This window comes from Phoxinus phoxinus, assembly GCF_949152265.1.
Source record: "Phoxinus phoxinus genome assembly, chromosome: 23".
Taxonomy (NCBI): domain Eukaryota; kingdom Metazoa; phylum Chordata; class Actinopteri; order Cypriniformes; family Leuciscidae; genus Phoxinus; species Phoxinus phoxinus.
The window spans coordinates 1,184,393-1,205,447 of record NC_136898.1 but is presented as its reverse complement, the minus strand read 5'-3'; the positions used below and the strand labels follow the sequence as shown (position 1 = coordinate 1,205,447).

The window sequence follows — 21,055 nt, the reverse complement described above, 5'->3', positions numbered from 1 at the left end:
CAAACACACACACTTCCTCCTCACGCAGCAAACACAAACACACACACACACACACACACTTCATCCTCACGCAGCAAACACACACACTTCATCCTCACGCAGCAAACACACACACACACACACACTTCCTCCTCACGCAGCAAACACACACACTTCCTCCTCACGCAGCAAACACAAACACACACACACACACACTTCTCCTCACGCAGCAAACACACACACACACACACACACACACACTTTCTACTCATGCAGCAAACACACACACACACACTTCCTCCTCACGCAGCAAACACACACACACACTTCCTCCTCACGCAGCAAACACACACACACACACACACACACACTTCCTCCTCACGCAGCAAACACACACACAAACACACACACACACACACTTCCTCCTCACGCAGCAAACACACACACAAACACACACACCCACACACTTCCTCCTCACGCAGCAAACACACACACTTCCTCCTCACGCAGCAAACACAAACACACACACACACACACACACACTTCATCCTCACGCAGCAAACACACACACTTCATCCTCACGCAGCAAACACACACACACACACACACTTCATCCTCACGCAGCAAATACACACACACGCATACTTCCTCCTCACGCAGCAAGCAAGCACACACACACACACACACACACACACACACCTCCCAGAACAGCCCACCGCTCACGCCGCTCCTGAAGAGTGTGTGACAGCGCCCGCCCACTTCTCTAGAGCATTTTAACATTCATTCAGTCCGCAGGGATTTAATAAACTAACCAGATCTGAGATGAATCACAACAAATCTCCACTCATGTCTTCAATGATGAATGCAGATCATGAACGATCATACAATATACACAACTAGGCCTACTGACTCACAGCATAAAGAAAATATACATATATATATATAGGCTACACTATAGTTCAATGGTTTGGGGATTATTTTGGAAATGATTAACTTTTATTCAGAATAGCACACATTAAATTGATCAAAAGTGACAGTCAATTTATAATGTCACTAAAGACTATTTCAAAATAAATGCTGTTCTTTTGAACTTTCTATTCATCATCAAAAAAAAAAAAAAAATGGTTTCCACAAAAATATGATTTGTTTTCAACATTGATAATAATGAGAAATGTTTCTTGATCATCAGATCATCATATTACACTGATTTCTGAAGGATCATGTGACACTAGACTGGAGCAATGATGCCGAAAATTTTGACTTAAATCATATTCACAGCTGTTATACATTATTATAATATTTCTAAATTTTTACTGTATTTGATCAAATAAATACCGCCTCGGTGAGCAGAAGAGACTCTGTCAAAAACATTACAAAATCTTCCTGACCCCAAACTTTTGAATGAAAGTTATATAGAATTATACAAGACTAAAAGCATCTGCAATGCATCATGGGAGTGGACGTCCAGGCTGAGCTTTACCACCAGATCTCAGGATTAGTGTGGTTCTTCACTGGGAATTCTGCCATTAAACTTTCCCTGAGAAGAGAGATAAACCGCACTCGTGTCTCTACAGAAGCAGACGTCCTCCTGCAGACGTTATCTCCGGCTCCGCATCACGAGTGCACTTCCAGGAGCCACTGTTCACACACTGATACTACAGCAGGTTTTTAATCACAAAAGTGACTGAAATAAATTGAATTGTGTTATTTTACTTGCACGTACGCTCTCTCTCTCTCTGGATGTAATTACCCAGAAGGCCGGTTGGTTATTTTATGTCATTAACAGCAGACCCGAGGCTCGCGGTGAGCGTCATATTTACACTCTCCAGAAGAGAAGGAGCTCTTATTGCATTGTGTGATCCATGTAATTTCATTCCTGACTTGTTATTCTTCTCATTACGTGCCCGAATCCTTCCTCCGCACAACACAGAGAGACGGGGAAGAGCTTTGATCCATCCGAGCGATGCGATCGACACGTTCGGACACACTGGTACATGTTTCTAGGAGTCTATAGACAGGGGTGCACATCACTGGTACGCAGGAAAAGATCAGGAATGCGTAATAACTTGTGTGTGGATCAGGAATGCGTAATAACTTGTGTTACTGCGCGCCTTTGCGTACTTTAAGGGTAACTGTCGCCAAAATGCAACCTAGGCAGTGTTAATTTCATTTTTTCACAGACGAAAACGAGACGATAACTACATAAAAACCCGTTTTAAATGACGACCACTAAATGTATTGATATTTTCGTCAACGAATAAAAACTAGACGGAAATGTTAGGGAGGGACGACTGGGGAAGTGATCCAGTCAGAACTGATTTGCGTTTGTGGAAGATGCGCACGTGTGAATTCGCCTTTGGCTAAGCCACGCCCTAGAATGTAGATTGACCAATCACAGCGCAGCCAAGAACGAGCTCCACAGCGGTCCGACACTTCTTCACAGCGCTCCATTGACTTTAACACAGGCGTCTCTTATTTTTGGTCTCGGCAGGCTATCACCGTCGTAGTTTTATCAGAAATATGGTTAACCGTTGTAACTGGGGCGTTAGTAGCACAGATACGCGTTTCCCAGAGAGGCTGGAGGAGGTGTCCGCTTTTTCCCTTCCCAAAACCGAAGTCAAATCCTGACAAGTGTCGTCTTTGGATTAAACTGTGTGTGTCCTCAGTCAGCGAAACCCCTCGAGATCAACAACACACTTTTGTGTTTTAACCGTACTGTGAGTTACACTAGTTAGACAGTTTTATGCTGGTTTATGATTTCGGTTCTCTACACTAATTGTTGATACGCTAGCACACGCTGCTAATAAATACAACTTTATACTCGCGTAGTCCGTTTGCTTTGTAATAGCGATTATAGAAGTGAATAGAGACCCAGCTCTGCATGAACTGTTGCTCCTGATATTGTGAGTCCCAGCCTCCGTCTCCATTAGGATATGATGCGGTGGGTCATGTTTTGACTGTGACCGTTATGCTTTTGCCTCTATTTGGATCTTGTTGTTGCGTTTATGTCTTGAATATAGCCTTCGAACGCACTCTGAGCCCCTTCTGCCTACTTCTATCCGACACTTTATTTGCTGCTTTATAAATGGTAAATGGAAAGAGAAGAGAAGAGCAGACATATGGATAGATCTGAATAAGAGTGACAACGCGAAAGAGAGCTTTATTCGGTATGTTTTTCTGTGCGAACACACACACACACACACACACACACACACACACACACACACACGACCCGAAGCGTACAGCCCTGCACATAGACAGCGCGCTGCGCGCAAGGACTGAATCGAGCTCTCTTTCGTGTCTGAATGGACAAACACACACAACATTATGTCTAAATGTCCGTTCTGGAGAGTATTCGCGTAAACACAGCCGGTTATGTCTCTACAGAACGTACAGTGCATCAGTGCAATTGGATCTGCACACTCTTAAAGTGACAGTGCGCAATAAACCTAATGCCTTCTGTACACTTAATATTGATCAAACAACATAAAAAGAGAAAATTCACAGCTTTTTAATATCTTTGATAAGGATTAATTATATTTAATTTATACAAATAAATATATCTCAACAAATAACACTTCAAATAAATTTTTCCCAAAGGTGTTTTCTATCATGTTAGGTCGTTTTTTTCAGGCTGATGTAAATTTAAGTGTTCGTTTTTTTAATGAGTTTGGTTTTAGTTAGTTATTTTATGCTGTAAAAACGTGAATGTGACGTCATGATTGACAGCTGTGGCCACGCTACATATGGGGTGAGTACCAAACACCATCTCCTGGTACTCACCTGAGTAACTCACTGAACAAGCTATGTGCACCCCTGCCTATAACCCTAAAGAGACATGCTGAAATTACTGAGATTAGCTTTCCACACTGAAAAAACTCATATTTTCAACCATTTTCACAGTTAATTACAAAGAAACGTCTGAACTAAACATGCAATTTTGAAGTAGAAAGAGTGAAATCGTGTGTTCAGCAACTCCTGAGCTGTTGACATAAGCTAATGCATTTAACAAAGGTTAATAAATGCTGTAAAAATGTAATGTAAGTTAATAAAAATGTTCATGTTAGTTCACAGTGTATGTTGGCAGATCTTAAAAATGCATTAGTAAATGCTGAGGTCTAAGATTAGGAAATGCTGTAGAACAAATGAACCTTATTGTATCATTTACAACTTTGAAAATGCATTTTTTTTTTACAATGTAGAGAAATATAAACTCACAAAAAATAAGAATACTTGAAATGTGATGCAGATTATCATATGAATGCACTCACTAATATCAATACAAGTGCTGACGCAATAGATGCAGAAGGAAAAGAGGAGAGATGTAATGATATATGGCGGCATCAGCTCAGATCTAATCATGTTTGAGTTGAAAAACATAACAATTGATGGAAGACAGAAAATAACTTCAGCAAAATATGCCAAGTGCAACGAAGCGGCGCCATCTGTGATGTTCAGCTTTTCCCAACACAAATTGCTTTTAATGCGAGATCTCTGCGCTGCCAAAGTGGGCTGTTGTGTGCCGATCCAGCCCGTCCTCTTCTAAGAGAAGAAATCGCTCCCTTCTGATTGCGGCCCATTTGTTCTGTCAGCATTTCCACCTGCAATGAACTTCTGCTCGCTTAAATGGGCTTTTCCAGGTCAAGCGCGGCTCCTTTCAGAGCCGAATCAAAGGGAACGCTCTCAGCCAATCAACACGCTCCCCGGAGAGACCGCTCTGATCTGACCCAGAATGCTCTTTGGTTTCACTCATGTTTGGTTAAGTGTCGCTAGAATGTCATTCAAAGAGATTTTTACTTCAAATCCAGCTGATAAAGAAGTGTGATGCTCAACCAGACACTCATTCAGAAGGCCGATAACATCATATATCCACGTCACATTTATTTCTACACTCCTAAAAATAACGCTTCTTTATTGGCATCGATGGTTCCATGAAGAACCTTTAAGATCTGTGCAAATCAATCTTCTTTTAAATGCTGGATTCAGTAGATCACGCAGCACTAAGATTTGTAAGTATTATAATTTTAGTATTCATCATTGTAGCTTGTATGAGTGTTGGTTTGGCATCTATGATATCCCACGGACGCGAACTGTCTTCGGTGAAAGTGCCTTTAAAGTTTTTGCACATTTTTCCTGATATAAATTGTAGAATCAGCAAAAATTTGACTATTTACCGACAATGACACAGTTTAAAATTAGGATAAAGGACGATTTGATTACTAAATGCATGCAATGATGTTAAAATGCCTTTTTCTGTCAAATGTCTGTGTATATATATATATATATATATATATTTTTTTTTTTTTTATATATGTAACTACTATTCTGCTGTCTTGGCCAGGACTCCCTTGAAAAAGAGATTTTGAAATTGGATTATTTCCTGGTAAAATAAAGGTAAATAAATAATGTCCATTGATTCCACAAAAGGTTCTTTAGATTATTAAAAAAAATGGTTCTTTGAAGAACTGATGATGGAATCGCTGTGAAAGAAAACTTTATTTTCAAGAGTGTAAAGCCCTTTATACAATAGAGAGTTTCAGTAATAATCAGGACAATAAGTTGCAAAATTCATCAATTATGAAACAAATTAAATTCATCAATAAGCAGCTCTACAAAAGACAATAGTGTCATTAGTCAGCTCATTATTATAGTTATTAATATTTTGAATTAGCTTTTATTTTTATATTTATATGTTAATTTTAGTTTTAATATTAGCTTTATGTTAAAGTTATTTTATTATGTGCTTTTGCCATTTTATGTTTATATATATATTGCTATTTAGACTTAATTTATTTTTATTTCAGTTTTAGTTTTTATTTCCAGTCAATCATATTAGTACTTCAACTTAAACCTATATCACTTTATTAGGCAACATTTCAAATTTTCTAGTTACATTTTTTCTAACTAATATTTATATTTTATTTTAGCTGTATTTCAGTGAACACAAATGATCTGAGCAGTTTCGGTTTACGATATTAACCGAGGTTCAATGATGATTTAATTCAGTCCAATAGAGTAAATTGTAAATGTTGCAAAGTTCATTTCAGTATTTAGCTCAATTCAGTTCTCATCTGATAGAGTTCAACAGATAATATTACTGAATATGAATTGTCTTTTTAAACCCATATGCATCCATACATCTAATTTCAGAGTGCATTCATAACTCGCACATATACATCGGTCTCCTTTTTTCTTCAGCCAAACAGGAAATAAACTCCTGTTAATTCTGTGATCTTTCAGAAGCATCTGATAGCCTTCGAGAAACATCAAACCTGAGTCCATAAAGCAGCAGCGCTGAATGAAACACGCTATCTGCACACGACCAAACTTCTCTACAATATCCCAGCAATCCTGCAATTTCCCCCAATAAAAGCTTTTTTGACATCGTGCGCATCCGTAACACAACATCCCATTCTCCAGCAAACATCCGGGGTGTTATCTAACATGCCCACGCCCTCAGCGAGCGAGCTAAAGATAGCCTGAAGTTAATGGTGGTCGTCATTACACGTGTTAAGATGATTAAGAGAGCGGGGAAAACACAGCCCGAGGCGTTCCCGTTAAACCCTCCTCCGAAATCTGTCCATTGAGTTGTTAAGCCTGCCTGGAGGAGGTTTCGCTTGCGGATTTGCATCAGATTGTTGCATCCTACTCTTTGTTATTGTAAAGATGGACGATTTAAAGGGAAAAAGGACTGCATGCTTTGAAAAAACCCTTTACAGCTGCCATCTATTAATCCTGTTTAGCTAAAACTTTAGGACGAGTTTGTCTGACAGGCCACTCCGGCTGAGATCGATGCCCGGATCAATATGTCCCGTGTAGCTAAATAGGAATTAACAGGTGGCCGCTGAGGTAAATGTTTCTGAACGAAGTCTGACATTTAGTCGAGGTGATTGAGTTATCTTCACATCAGTCGGCCAGGAGTTTACCTTTGCTCTGGCCCCTGTAACAAACGTTAATCTCTAATTGGATATAAAACTCATCAGGAGAGTGCTGGTGTGTGGAGATCAAGTGTGCCGAAAAGTGAAGCCAAAGCGTCTCGATCGCACACAGTATTGGTCCCAGTATAGGTCATAAACCATAAACTAAACAATCAAATCACACTTCAAATACATTATTCCGAAGATGTTTTCTGACGTTTTTATCACGCTGAAGTTTAAGTGTTCATTTTTGACCCTTAGTTATATGTGACCCTGGATCCCAAACCCAGTCAGGAGCCGCACGGGTATATCTGTGGCAATAGTCAACTATACATTGTATGGGTCAAAATTATCCATTTTTCTTTTATGCCAAAAATCATGAGGATATTAAGATCATGTTCCATGAAGATATTTAGTAAATTTCCTACCGTAAATATATAAAACATGTATTTTTGTGAGTGAATGCAGCACAATCGTGAACATAAATGCACAACTTTAAAGGAGATTTTCTCAATGTTTACATTTTTTTGCTCCTCAGATTCCAGATTTTCAATAGTTGTGTCTCGACCAAATATTGTCCTATCCTAACAAACCACACATCAATGGAGAGATTATTTATTAGGCTCTCAATTTCATAAAATGGTCCCATGTGACTGGTTTTGTGGTCCAGGGTCACATTTGATGCTATAAAAATGGGAATGTGACGTCATTATTGACAGCTCCTCTAAACGAAGTATCATTGAGGAACCAACAGACTTTTTGGGGGATTTTCGGAAGGAGATCGGAGCTTCAGCTTTAATTTCTACATGTCCATAACTGTTTATTTCACACTGACATAGTGAGTTATTCTGCAGTAAACTGTACTAACGGTTCCTGAGAGAGAGAGAGAGAGAGAGAGAGAGAGAGAGAGAGAGAGAGAGAGAGAGAGAGAGAGAGAGAGAGAGAGAGAGAGAGAGAGAGAGAGAGAGAGAGTGTGTGTGTGTGTGTGTGTGTGTGTGTGTGTGTGTGTGTGTGTGTGTGTGTGTGTGTGGCCTTGATATCGTGAGTCCACTGTGATCACGTTCAGTGCAGAAATCAGAATCACGTCACAAATCAGCGCAAGATGAATCAAAAGACAAATCAGCGCCCACAACACTACAGTTAAAAACTGACCGTGTCTGCTTAATAAATCGTGAGCTGAACAAGAGTCGCAGCAGGAGTCAGATTTCATTCATCACGAGAGTGAGGAGCTGAAGATGATGGAGGAATATTTGGTGTCAAAGCGAAATGTAAAAAGAAGAATAATAGGCTAATGAAACCACCATTCAAGCAATCCACCCCAGAATTGGCGCTAATTTAAAAGCGAAACTAAAATGCGCACGGCTGCACGTGTCCACGGACGCGGAGCGAGCAGAACAGAGCGTTTTCAGTTCATTACTATGGAAACACGCTCGCTCTGCTCCGCATCATCATGAATGCCCATACGGACGCACACATTTTAATTAGCGATTTAAAACCCCCACGTTACACATGGATTAACCGGTGGGAAAATATCCTCACTGTCACATCGCTACTTTTCTCCAATGGAAGAGAGTGAAGGGGCGTCGTCCATCTTTTTTTTACAGTCTATGTGTGGGGTCAATATGAATAAACCCGTACCTCAGCAGCAGGAACTCCTTCTGGCGGGCGGCACTGGAGAAGCACTTCCTGTTCGAGGGACACTTCCTTTCCCAGAGGCTCCTGGTCGAAGGTTTTCCTGAGATCTGCGAGAGAAACACAGAATCATGAGAATGCAAACGGCCGAGCGCATCATCCAGGAAACTATAGTATTGCTCAAAAATTATGCATTTATTTGATTCAAAATAGTGAAATATTATTATAATGTAAATCTGCTGTTTTCTATGTGAATATACAGTAAAGTGTAATTTATTCCTGTGATCAAAGCTTCATTACTCCAGTCTTCAGTGTCACATGATCCTTCAGAAATCAGTATAATATGATGATTGGAGTCAAAATTGGAGTAAGATTTAAAAAAATAATGAAAATCAATCAACAACAAAATAAATTTACATTTCAATTGTCAATTAGTTAAGTATTTCTGTTTATGATAAAGATATTTTTTAGTACTGTGAAAATGTTTTTGCTTAAAAAAATTGCCGCAAAAATGGAATTGTTTTAAATACAACTCAAAAATAGCTGAAAATAGATTCTTAAATCGCACATGGATCTGTGTGGGGTCAATATGTTCAAAATATCAAACAAATAAATCAACAAATTGTTTTTCTGACAATTAAAACACAAAATGTTTTTATTACATAATCCCTTTGTAAATTTGCACTAGTAATTGCTTTTAAAGTCCCCCTGTGGTAAAATAATTTTAGTGATCGCATGGATTTAGAGCTATATTGTGTTTATATAAAGCGTTCACAGGCAAATTTGCTTTATGTATTTCCCCGGCGTTGAAATCAGGAACATAAATGTCAGGAAACATTTATAAAAAGTGAAATAATGATAATTTATGTGTGTATAAAAAAAAATTTGGTACGGCAAAAAAAAAAAACATTTAAATATGTCATTTTGGGGATCAAAGATGAGTCTTAAGCGATACATTTATTGACTACAGGAGGACTTTAAATAATCAAGTGATTTAAATACTTTTTCTTTGTAATGGGCACAAACCAAACGTCGCATCAAATGAATGAGTTCGGCATCAGTGCAGAAGCACTTGGACAACAGAGTTTAAACTAAACTAAAGCATTAATGCATTATGAATATGATTGTGTGAGTGACCTTTAAAGCTGTTGTAAAATCGGAAAGATGCTCAGCAACCTAAAAGTACGTGGGACACATTTACATTTAATATATTAGGCTGCTGTCACTTTAAGAGTTGCCCAATAGTCACGCACGCCTGTTGTTACATGTCAAATAGTATAGTATAGAAAAGTGCAAGGATTTAGTACACATCCAAACCAAAATGAGTCCTATCAGTAATCAGTGAAGTTTCAACGCTTCTCTGCTGTCACACACACGGGTCCAGCGAGGGTCATTCTCCAACCGTGGCATTAGATGTTAGTTATTCATTCTGACATCCTAAGGATGTAATATTTAACAGTTCTGCCCATCTTTCCTCAAACATCTCCTCTCAGCTTCTGTGAGTCCAGTGGAAGCTGCCGGAATACAGATGTGTGTGTTTTCATTCCGCATTCGCTCCTCACCATCCTCAAGCTTTCCTGGGTACATATTTGACTTCCGGCGTGAATAAAGCATCGGGACGAGGGCCGTGTGGCGGCACATGCTGATGCCCAGCGCTTTCACAGGTGCTGTAATGAGTTTTGAGCTTCACCCTGAATATTAATGCGATTAGACAGCTTAACACTGACTTTACACAACTCTCAATGTTGTACATCAGGCTTTCTTACACCAGTCTCATTCAAAGCATGTGGATCCGAGGATTTTCCACACGACGTTTCCTGCTTATCTGCCGCCAGTGTCATTTACACATTTATCATCGGTTCATGATGGGAAAACGGTGTCATGGAGACAAATGGGTTCAGACTCATTTCTCTGTGAGGGATAGAAACATCAGATACACACTCGGCTCGATGGTTCCTCCTATAGAGGTTATGCAGTGACGTCCCTCAGCCGGACGGAGTGGCAGAAGAGCTGCTGAGTGACTGCATTTAACAGAGGAAACTGAGGAAACGCCAGTAAAACACACGATTATCAGTTTAAACTGAAGGTTGGACTCGATATAGTGTTCCTTACACTCACCACAGATCCAGTGATCATGGATATTGACACGCAGAACGCTTTATATAAACACAATATCGCTCTAAATCCATGTGATCACTAATATCAGTGTTATATATATCATCATATCGTCCAGCACTAAAACTTGTGTAGTTTTTTGTCAGTGTTTATTTAAAAACATCCAATAATGCAGAATATACAATGGTAAATATGTAATTGATGAGTTGTCAATACAATATATAACAGTACAATATATAGGGTGTGATTTTACCCATAAATTGGGCATATTGACACTAAATGATAACAGTAAATCCAGCTTTCTCTGCCTGGATCCAGTTGTTTCTTATTTAGATAAACAAACAATGACAATGTTAGCTGGTGCATTAGTGCAACCTCATTTCGATTATGCAGTAACTTTTTGGTATAGTGGCTCTAAAAAACATGTTAAAAATAAATTACAGACTGCTCAAAACAGGTTGTGCAGAATCGTTCTGGGGTTGCATCCTCGTATGCAACTTAATAATAACCATTTCAGGGAATTGGGTATTTTAAAAGTGGATAAAAGAGTAATGTTTATTAAAATTATGATGGTGTACAAAATAATTCAGAGAACTGTCCCTAAATACTTGTATGACTACTATGTTTTTGTGAGAGATGTTCATTGTATTTCTACTAGGGCAAGGATAAATAATATATATTTGTACCGGTTTAAAAGTGTAGTTGGGAAGAATTCGTTTTTGTACTCGAGTGCAGTTGCTTGGAATGAATTGCCAGATAATTTAAAACAATTACAAGAGGCATGGCCCTTTAGAAGAGAAGTTAAAAAATGGCTTTCCAATTAGGATCCCATATGAATTTGTAAGGTGTGAGTTGCTTGTTTTTGATTTTATTCCCACTGAACTGTTCGTTTCATTTTATGCAAGTAGAGGACCACAATGGAAATAAGCCTGAGGCTTTTTGTGTATTTTATCCTCAACAAATTGTATTCTAATGTATATGAACTGCCTCTGGCATGATTGTATAAGTTTATGATTATTGTTGAATAAATCAAATCAAAATTCTGTGAGTCGCAGGATTCATTCACTTCTCTGTTCGGTGTCTTTCAGAGTCTGTAAAAATATACCTCAGATTTCTTCTCAAATATAGTTATACAGTCAATCTCTAAACTCTTTCCCGGATTAGATGCGTTTTGTGTGTTTTTCACAGCATTCACACTGAAAATCAATGATGCCACTCAGTGTGTGTAACCGCAGTCACGTGACGTCATGCGCATACACACTATTAGCTAGTAGTGCTACACATGGGCTGTGTCTCAAAGTCTAGTCAGCTCCCTAACTAGAAAGCATAGAGTTTGGACAGGCATGTTACAAAAGTTCAAACAAACCGAAACTAATCTCTCACGTACATAATATAAACAATGATTGTAAGCAACATAAAAACGTGCATATAACAACAAATATTTTAAAAAGACACTCCAAATATTGTGTCTTTATCAAGCGGCAACCTTCCAGTCTCTCTATTGAATCCAACAGGGAAGTGAGTTAAACTGCAGTTCATCCACTGGCCACTAGAGCTGCAGAACAGAGTCAATCCCATAAACCTCCATGTTAAAATGCAGAAAAAAAACATGTTTACAGTCTGGTCCAAAAAGTGGTTTTGGTCTAAAAAGCTAATTTTGTCCTTCATGAAACCTGTGAGGGGGTGAATATTGTTTATAACTCATCCGTTTAAATTATATTAAGCCGTAAAGTTCTGCATAATTAAGGGCGTGGCCACTTGAGTGACAGGTGGATTGCCGCTGATGTCACTACTAGCCGTTTGTCTGCTGTGTGTTAGCGTCACGTCCACATTTTCACTTCGGGCTTCAAAAACGCTCTTCAGAAACACCACGGGTGACGTCACACACACTACGCCCATATTTATTTTACAGTCTATGGTCTATATCCAAAAATGTTTCATACACGCATTCAAAATTTTCATAATTTCTGTCTAGGTCATGTCACTGTTAGTCAAGTTCTTGTGTTTCTTTGACTCTTAACAAATCTAGAGGACTTTGTCACATCTGTGTCAGCGAATGAGAAGAGGGCGGAGCTGCAGGAATGATTGACAGCTCCTGTCAGTCAGTGAGAAGGCCGGTGGTGCTCGCGCCCGTTTCTCCCTCGCTGACAGAGATTGATGAGCCGATCCCACACACTCCTCTGGGCCTCCTCCATCACACACTCCCTCCATCTCAGTCTATCTACTCTGCGCCGGTCCACGAGGGCCACAGAGGAGGAGAGATTTCACTGCTACTCTAATAAAAATCCAATATTTCTCTGCGTTCCCACACGCGCTGGAAGAGGTGAGATCAGGAGTGTGTCTCGCTCCTGCGGGTCCATTACACATATATTATATTCCGCTGGAGGAGTCGGGTGTGTAGTGTATATGGCGTCTGCTCTCTCCAAAGAGATCAACAGCACCGTACCTGAAGAGAAAATGACAATCAAGTAAAATCCCATTTAAGGGAAGTCAGTCAGGAGCCGTCTCGCTGACGCTCTCTGTGCGGGACAGATCTACAGGAGCAGCCGGCACAGCGAGTGCGGGGGAATGCAGAGAGTCTGTTAACATTACAACAGAATGTTTTAGTATTTTATAGTATGTTTTCATTTTCAGGTTGGAACAACACACACACACACACACTCACTCTCACACACTTTCTCTCGCTCTCTCACACACACACACACTCGCTCGCTCTCACACACACACTCACTCACACACACAGATACTCTCACACACTCACACTCGCTCTCACACACTTTCTCTCACACACACACACACACACACTCACTCACTCACTCACTCACTCACTCACTCACTCACTCACACACTCACTCACACACACACTCACTCACACACTCACTCACACACTCACTCACACACTCACTCACACACTCACACACACACACTCTCTCTCTCTCTCTCACACACACACAGATACACTCTCACACACTCACACACACACACTCTCTCTCTCTCTCACACACACACACAGATACACTCTCACACACACACACACACACAGATACACTCACACACAAACACTTTCTCTCTCTCTCTCTCTCTCCCTCTCTCTCACAAACACACACACACAGATACACTCACACACAAACACTTTCTCCCTCTCTCTCACAAACACACACACATATAAACACACACACACACACACTCACTCACTCACTCAGATACTCTCTCTCTCTCTCTCTCTCTCTCACACACACACACACACACAGATACACTCTCACACACATACAGATACACACACACACACACACACACACACACACACACACACACACACACACACACACACACACACACACAGAGAGAGACACACAGACACACACAGTCCAGTAGGAGTATCGGTGAGGATGCTGCAGTAAGACTGTGTAACTCCAGGAACTCTGGGATACAGGATCTAATCCAGACATTCACCAGCAGCGATCGACCTGAGTGGCGCGTTACACACACACACACACACACACACACCTGAGTATCCGGGTGAATCTCACAACACACTTCAGCTCGCATCTCTCTCTCTCTCTCTGTGCTTCGGGTAAAATAATCTACATTTAGCATCACTAAAAATCCAGCCAGTTTTAGATCCATTAAGACATTATATTCATGACAATTGAGCAAATTTCCCTCCCCATAAACATCATGCTAATATTTGCTGCAATGTGATTTATGTTAATTAGAATAGAATTATTAGCAATTAATTACTGTAACAAAATAAATTACAAATGAGAATCGCTCTTGAGAATAAGAAAAACATATGAATGTTTACAGTATTGAGAATGTCGAAAACATCTTCTTTACAGTAAATATACTAATTTCTTCAAGCTTATTTTGGGGTTAATTGGCCTGTTTTTGAGATTATATTTCTCTCAACTCACAAAAGATAATTTGCTTAAATGTGGACCTGCGGCGCCGAATCAAAGACCGAACGAGTAACAGGAGACGTGTTTGCTGGAGTGAATGCAGTGAGGATAAAAGAAACGTTTCATACATATTTGATGGATGGATTATAATAACGCGTATGAAACTGAGCCAGTGGTTGTTAACAGAGTGTTATAGTTGTGTTGGACAGAAACAGGCGGTTTGTGTACAGTTTGTTTTTTATGATAAACAAGTTGGGTTGCTGTTTCTCAGTGCAGGGAATCATGGGAAGTTTGGTTGGGTACAGAATGCCGGAAGCTCTTCTGTGCTTTTAAATATGAATTATTGTTGCACACAGGGCTGCTACAGTATATACATTATATTTAAAGGGGCGGTTGATTATGATTTCACTTTTCTAACTGTAGTGAGTGTGTAATGTTGTGTTTTCTAACTGTAGTGAGTATGTAATGTTGTGTTTTCTAACTGTAGTGAGTGTGTAATGTTGTGTTTTCTAACTGTAGTTAGTGTGTAATGTTGTGTTTTCTAACTGTAGTTAGTGTGTAATGTTGTGTTTTCTAACTGTAGTGAGTGTGTAATGTTGTGTTTTCTAACTGTAGTGAGTGTGTAATGTTGTGTTTTCTAACTGTAGTTAGTGTGTAATGTTGTGTTTTCTAACTGTAGTGAGTGTGTAATGTTGTGTTTTCGAACTGTAGTTAGTGTGTAATGTTGTGTTTTCTAACTGTAGTGAGTGTGTAATGTTGTGTTTTCTAACTGTAGTTAGTGTGTAATGTTGTGTTTTCTAACTGTAGTTAGTGTGTAATGTTGCTGTTTGATCATAAACAACATCTGCAAAGTTACAACACTCAAAGTTCAGAGCAAAGGGAGATATTTGCTTTTAAAGAAATTGCTTTTTAAGAACTACAACAAACGGCTGGTAGGAACTACACGAGATTCCTCCCGGGTTAGTGACATCACCAACCCTAAAATTTACATAAACCCCGCCCCCTGAACACAATTTACAGATTATCAAGATAGAATATGCTAATCAATGACTAGAAGATAACTACACATAAGCTTCATAAATTCATCAACTAACCATTCAGAAATGTCCTGTTCTTCTACATGTTGTCACTTCTTCATGAGTCTCTCCATCATTGTCTGACTCCGGTTTGAACATAAAAGGCTAAACGTTTTTGAAATGTTCAGTGTGTGTGTGTGTGTGTGAGGTAGAAGGACAGAAGCTCCGCCCCCTGTGCCGGGAGCAGCAGTTCATTTGCATTTAAAGGTACACACACCAAAACAGTGTGTTTTTGCTCACCCTCAGAAAGTGACAATTTTAACATGCTATTAAAAAATATCTGTGGGGTATTTTGAGGTAAAACTTCACACACACACACACACACACACACACACACACACACACACACACACACACACACACACACACACACACACACACACACACACACACACACACACACACACACACACACACACACACTTTGGAGACATGTGAAAATGGTATTATACCACCCCTTTAAAGAAAGTGTTATAGAGTTTTCCGAGAGGCCCTGAATGGCCTCATGCATCTGATCTGAGGTCAGGAGGCGTTAAGATCGTCTCGAGAGCGCATCATCATCAGGTCACTCGTCCTGAAGGCCGATGTTCGTCATTGAAGAGGAGCGTACAGTGAGACAGCGCTCTGGACGAGAGATGAAGGTCGTGGGTTTGTCGAAATCAGAGACAGAAAGCTGCCCTGTGGCTCTCACAACAAACCAAGGTCAAAACAGAGAGAGACTGCCAACAGCACACACACACACACGGACACACACATACACACGCACGCGCGCGCACACACACACACACACACACACACACACACACACACACACACACACACACACACACCAAGAAACACAACATTATTCTGATCACTTATTAGATTCAACAAATGAAAAGACACTGAAGAGCCGCCGCATAAACCGTCACGTCACATCACATCACATCAAACGATCTGAAAAATAATAAACCGTTTGCTCTCAAGACAAAACACCCCATCATCTGTGATGTTAAACAACAGTGTCAGCTGACTACACACAAACACACACACACACACACACACACACACACACAAACACACACACACGGTAGCTTTCATACATGTACTAGCTCAAAGTGCTTTTTAAATAGTGTAGTAAACTTAACATATCAAATATTTATGAGACATATTTACAATGGTTTGGCTGCTGATATAAAACTAAGCAGCATTGTGAATTATTACAGTGTTTTAATTTAATCTCAGTAAACCAGCAGAAACGCTGTTAGAGTTGTGAACGCATTCATTTATGTGAACCAGTTCTTTTGAACTGCCCGTTTTAATGAATCGGTACCAAAAAAAATGTTTAAACTTTTGTTAGCATCACTCAGAAATCATGTGGAACTGAACAGGCTAAAGGAAGAGTATATTTAATCATTTATATTTGAGTCAGAATATATACTATTCTACATAGAAAAAAAAATATTTTAACTACTTTACTTGCATCTACAATATATTTTGTGAAGCAACATTAGTTGCTTGGATGAAATGATGGGAAAAGGTGTTTCATGTGTTTATAATGTAGAGTAGATTTATATAGAGTAGATTTTACCATGTTCTACTTGAATTAAACATTTTGAATCTACTTTCTAAAGCTACAATTGCAGTTTGGATTCAATTATTAGGGGGGGAAAACACCTTTATGGAATTATTGAGTTAAACAACAACACAGAATATCATGAGAAGGCCAGAAAATAAAGATATGTTTTAGTTATATCACCCAGTGCTGTCTCCACACCAGAGAAAAGTGAAATGAATATGTCCGAAACCGCTTTATCACACGGACATGTGTGTGTGTGTGTGTGTGTGTGTCGTCAGCGAGCACATCGGGGGCCATTACAGTAATAACTCGAGGTTTAAAGCGTGAGTCAGTCTCCACTCGGCACTGGGATTGGCAGTCTAAACAACTCAGTCCAATTACCAGCGTTTTCATTCCATTACAGGCCTTCCCTCGAGGCCCGGTCGACACACACGCCCCGTTGTGGCACAATTAATGTGTTGTGTTCGTACACACGTGAGCTTGAGACGACGGACTGTAAATCGAACACGGCTCACGCCAGTTCAGAGACTGGATCTCTGCCTTCTTTACAAGTAAACACGGCAGTCGCTCTCAATGTTAACTTGATGAATCAAAGAGGCATTCTTGTGTTTGGTCTCGACTAGAACAGGTTTTCCTGCTTGAATGTTGATTATTCTCCTCATATTCTCCATTGTTGCGGCTCCTCTCTTCCCAGTCTGTCAGTAACGCTCTGTTCACTTCCTGTCTCTATGAAGCCCCTCCTTCTGATGCTCTGATTGGTCGGCTGGAGCAGTGTGTTGTGATTGGTCGAGCGCTTTGAGTGTGTTTGGGAAATGCCCCGCCCCTTAACCGCCATTTTAACACACTACTAACTAACTCGACCAGGCCCCGCCCCTTTATTCTGCGTATTAATTATTATAATGAGGAATATTGTGACGTGTTCGTTCCCGGAAAAAACTCAAGACTACAATAGAGGCGTTTCAGAAACAGAAATTCAGAAACACTGACACTGATATAGAGAAGAACTCAGAGCTTTTTCATGCTCAATATTTCATGCTTTCATGCTCATGTTTTTCACAGATTCACGTTTTTTTATGTTTACACGGAGATGATAAAGTTAAAAAAAAAAAAATTCTAAACTTGCACCTTGGAACCTATTTCAAAGTTTGCGTTCTTGAGCCGCCAAACACTGTTATCGTGCAAATAAACGTCCAGAACACATTAAAAGTTTGTTTTCAGTAAAAACAGTGTCGTGTTAGCAGCCCCTAAGTTAATAACTAATGATCTTTGCAACGGAAGTGAATCAAAACTAACTTTAGCTGGACAATAACTTTATTCTAGAGCTGCTGTAAAGCCAAAACAATCTCTGTTACTTTAATTCCCTATTATCTCTGTAAAGCTGCTTTGAAAACAATCTGTATTGTTAAAAGGGCTGTATAAACGAAGGTGACTTGACTCAGCAACATTACACACTAAAGAAACGAAAGAAAGCACCTCGTTAAAGGAAAACGAGGCACAGAAGTAAAGATGCTCGGGTATAAAATGAGCTCATTGGCACCGCAGCTTGTGTTTTTCAGTCACTAATCGCATGTTCCTGTTACTGACTCATTACATCCTGGCAAACGTCCCGAGGAAAGTTTTCTCGTCCAATCTGTCTCCGAATAGTTTCCGAGTTTGAATCAAACTTCTCCTCAGTGTTTGTTCTGGTGTGTAGCGCACTGGGTTTGTCACATTAAAGGATTAGTTCGCTTCAGAATGAAAACTTCCTGATAATTTACTCTCCCGCACGTCATCCAAGATGTTCATGTGTTTCTTTCTTCAGTGGAAAAGAAATGCAGGTTTTTGAGGAACACACTCCAGGAAGTTCTACATATAGTGACTTCAATGGTCCAGCGGGTCGAAGGTCCAGTGTGAGTTTCAGCTTCAAAGTCTCTCACGATCCAGCCGAGGAATAAGAGTCTCATCTAGACAAACCAGCCGGCATTTTATATAGAAATAAACATTTATATACTTTATAACCACTAATGCTCAACTTGCAGAACTCGTCACGCATTACGTAATCACGTTGGAAAGGTCAATCGCGACGTAGAAGAAAGTATCATCCAATATTTACAAAGCGAGTGCAAAGACTAAGTCAGATGCCCTTTACAACAACAACAAAAAGGTAAAACAATGATGTTGGACAATTTTGAAGTTGGAAGAGAAAATTATATGGGAGTTTTTCGCCCGATCTACAAGCCGACGTCACGCTTGACCTTTCCAACGTGATTACGTAATGTGTGTCGCATCACAGCGAGTGCAAGATGAGCATTAGTGGTTTAAAAGTATATAAATGTTTATTTTGTTATAAAATGGCGGCTGGTTCGTCTAGATGAGACTCTTATTCCTCGGCTGGATCGTGAGAGACTTTGAAGCTGAAACTCACACTGGACCTTCGACCCGCTGGACTATTGAAGTCACTATATGGAGAACATCTGGAGTGTGTTCCTCACAAACCTTCATTTCTTTCCCACTGAAGAAACAAACACATGAACATCTTGGATGACGTGCGGGAGAGTAAATTATCAGGAAGTTTTAATTCTGAAGTGCACGAATCCTTTAACAGCGGTTGAACTGAGCGGCCCCGATTTAAAGCACTTTGGGGTTCTTGACAAAATGCGATCCATATTTTGTGCCGTTCCAGGGCCAAAACCTGAGTGGTGAATAATGTAAGGTAGAGCTGGACATGGTGGAAATGAGCAAACACACACACTGAATTTATTACCGCCTCTAATGGGCCAAATGCATTACAATGCCATTTGTGATATGTAGCGGTACACAACCTTTCTGCTTATTATAAATTAATGCAAGGCTGGAGACGATAGATGAAACACGGGCGTTTCTGTCTCGATACGTGCAAGAACACACAACAAACTTTAATTGAAACTTCAGCTGCATAACAGAAAAGATAAACAAATTACAAGCATTTCACACTCAGCTGAATCTCACCAAAGGCCTCAAAGCTTCTGAAAGACACAAGTCTCTTTTGCTCACCTAGAGAGTTAAAAACAGCACATATTTGAAATAGAAAATGTACGTTATAAATGTCTTTACGTTAACTTTCATCAGTTTAGTGCATTCTTTAATTAAAACTATATTTAATAGTCAATCATCAGTATTACTACACTAAGTAGACTTGACTCTTTTCAGTTGAGACTCTAAGAAACCACCTAGAAACCACCCAGAACACCCTAGCAACCACCCAGAACACCCTAGCAACCTCATAGCAACCAACAAGAACACTGTAGCAACTGCTGGACAACAAAACAGGCAGAAAAAAAGCTTAAAACTTCTTAAAAACGCCATAGCAACAACCTACAATACCCTAGCAACCTCATAACAACCACTCTGAACACTGTAGCAACTTCAGGATGATAAAAGAGTTCAAAAACACACTAGAAACTGCTTAGCAATGCCCTGGCAACAAAATGGTGAGTTTTGCACAGGCAAGCATCACTCAGGTTTTCTTGCATTTCTTTTCAGCTGAATCTTAAGAAGGGCCTCGAAACATTCAATATTTTATATAGTCTAATAAACATTCTAAACATGTTAAGTCAATAAATCACAATTACTAGTGCTCATAGGGATCTAAACAAACCCCTAACATGCATTAAAACTCATTGTGTAACTCACAAACACCTAGTAAGCGCCTGAGCAACACCCTGGCAACCACCCAAATCACCATAGCAACACAGTACGTTTTCAAAAGAATGAAACACTCAAATTTCCTTTAAAAAATTTAAAAAAAGTGGAGTTTACTTTGAGACCTGCCACTGTATAACACTGAACCGAGAAGAGTTTACTGGAGATGTGTGAAACACAACAAAACGTCTCCTGTTGGCTTCGGACGGAAGAATGGCT

At 39.8% G+C, this 21,055-nt stretch overlaps 1 protein-coding gene across 1 annotated transcript in view; it reads right to left on the bottom strand.

Moving 5' to 3' along the window:
* Positions 1-21,055, bottom strand: part of unc5cb (unc-5 netrin receptor Cb) — a 185,171-nt gene that overhangs the window by 78,380 nt on the left and 85,736 nt on the right. The window contains exon 4 of the mRNA XM_079600070.1: positions 8,535-8,638. Coding sequence (XP_079456196.1) covers positions 8,535-8,638 — 104 coding nt within the window. The remainder of the gene's footprint in view (positions 1-8,534; positions 8,639-21,055) is intronic.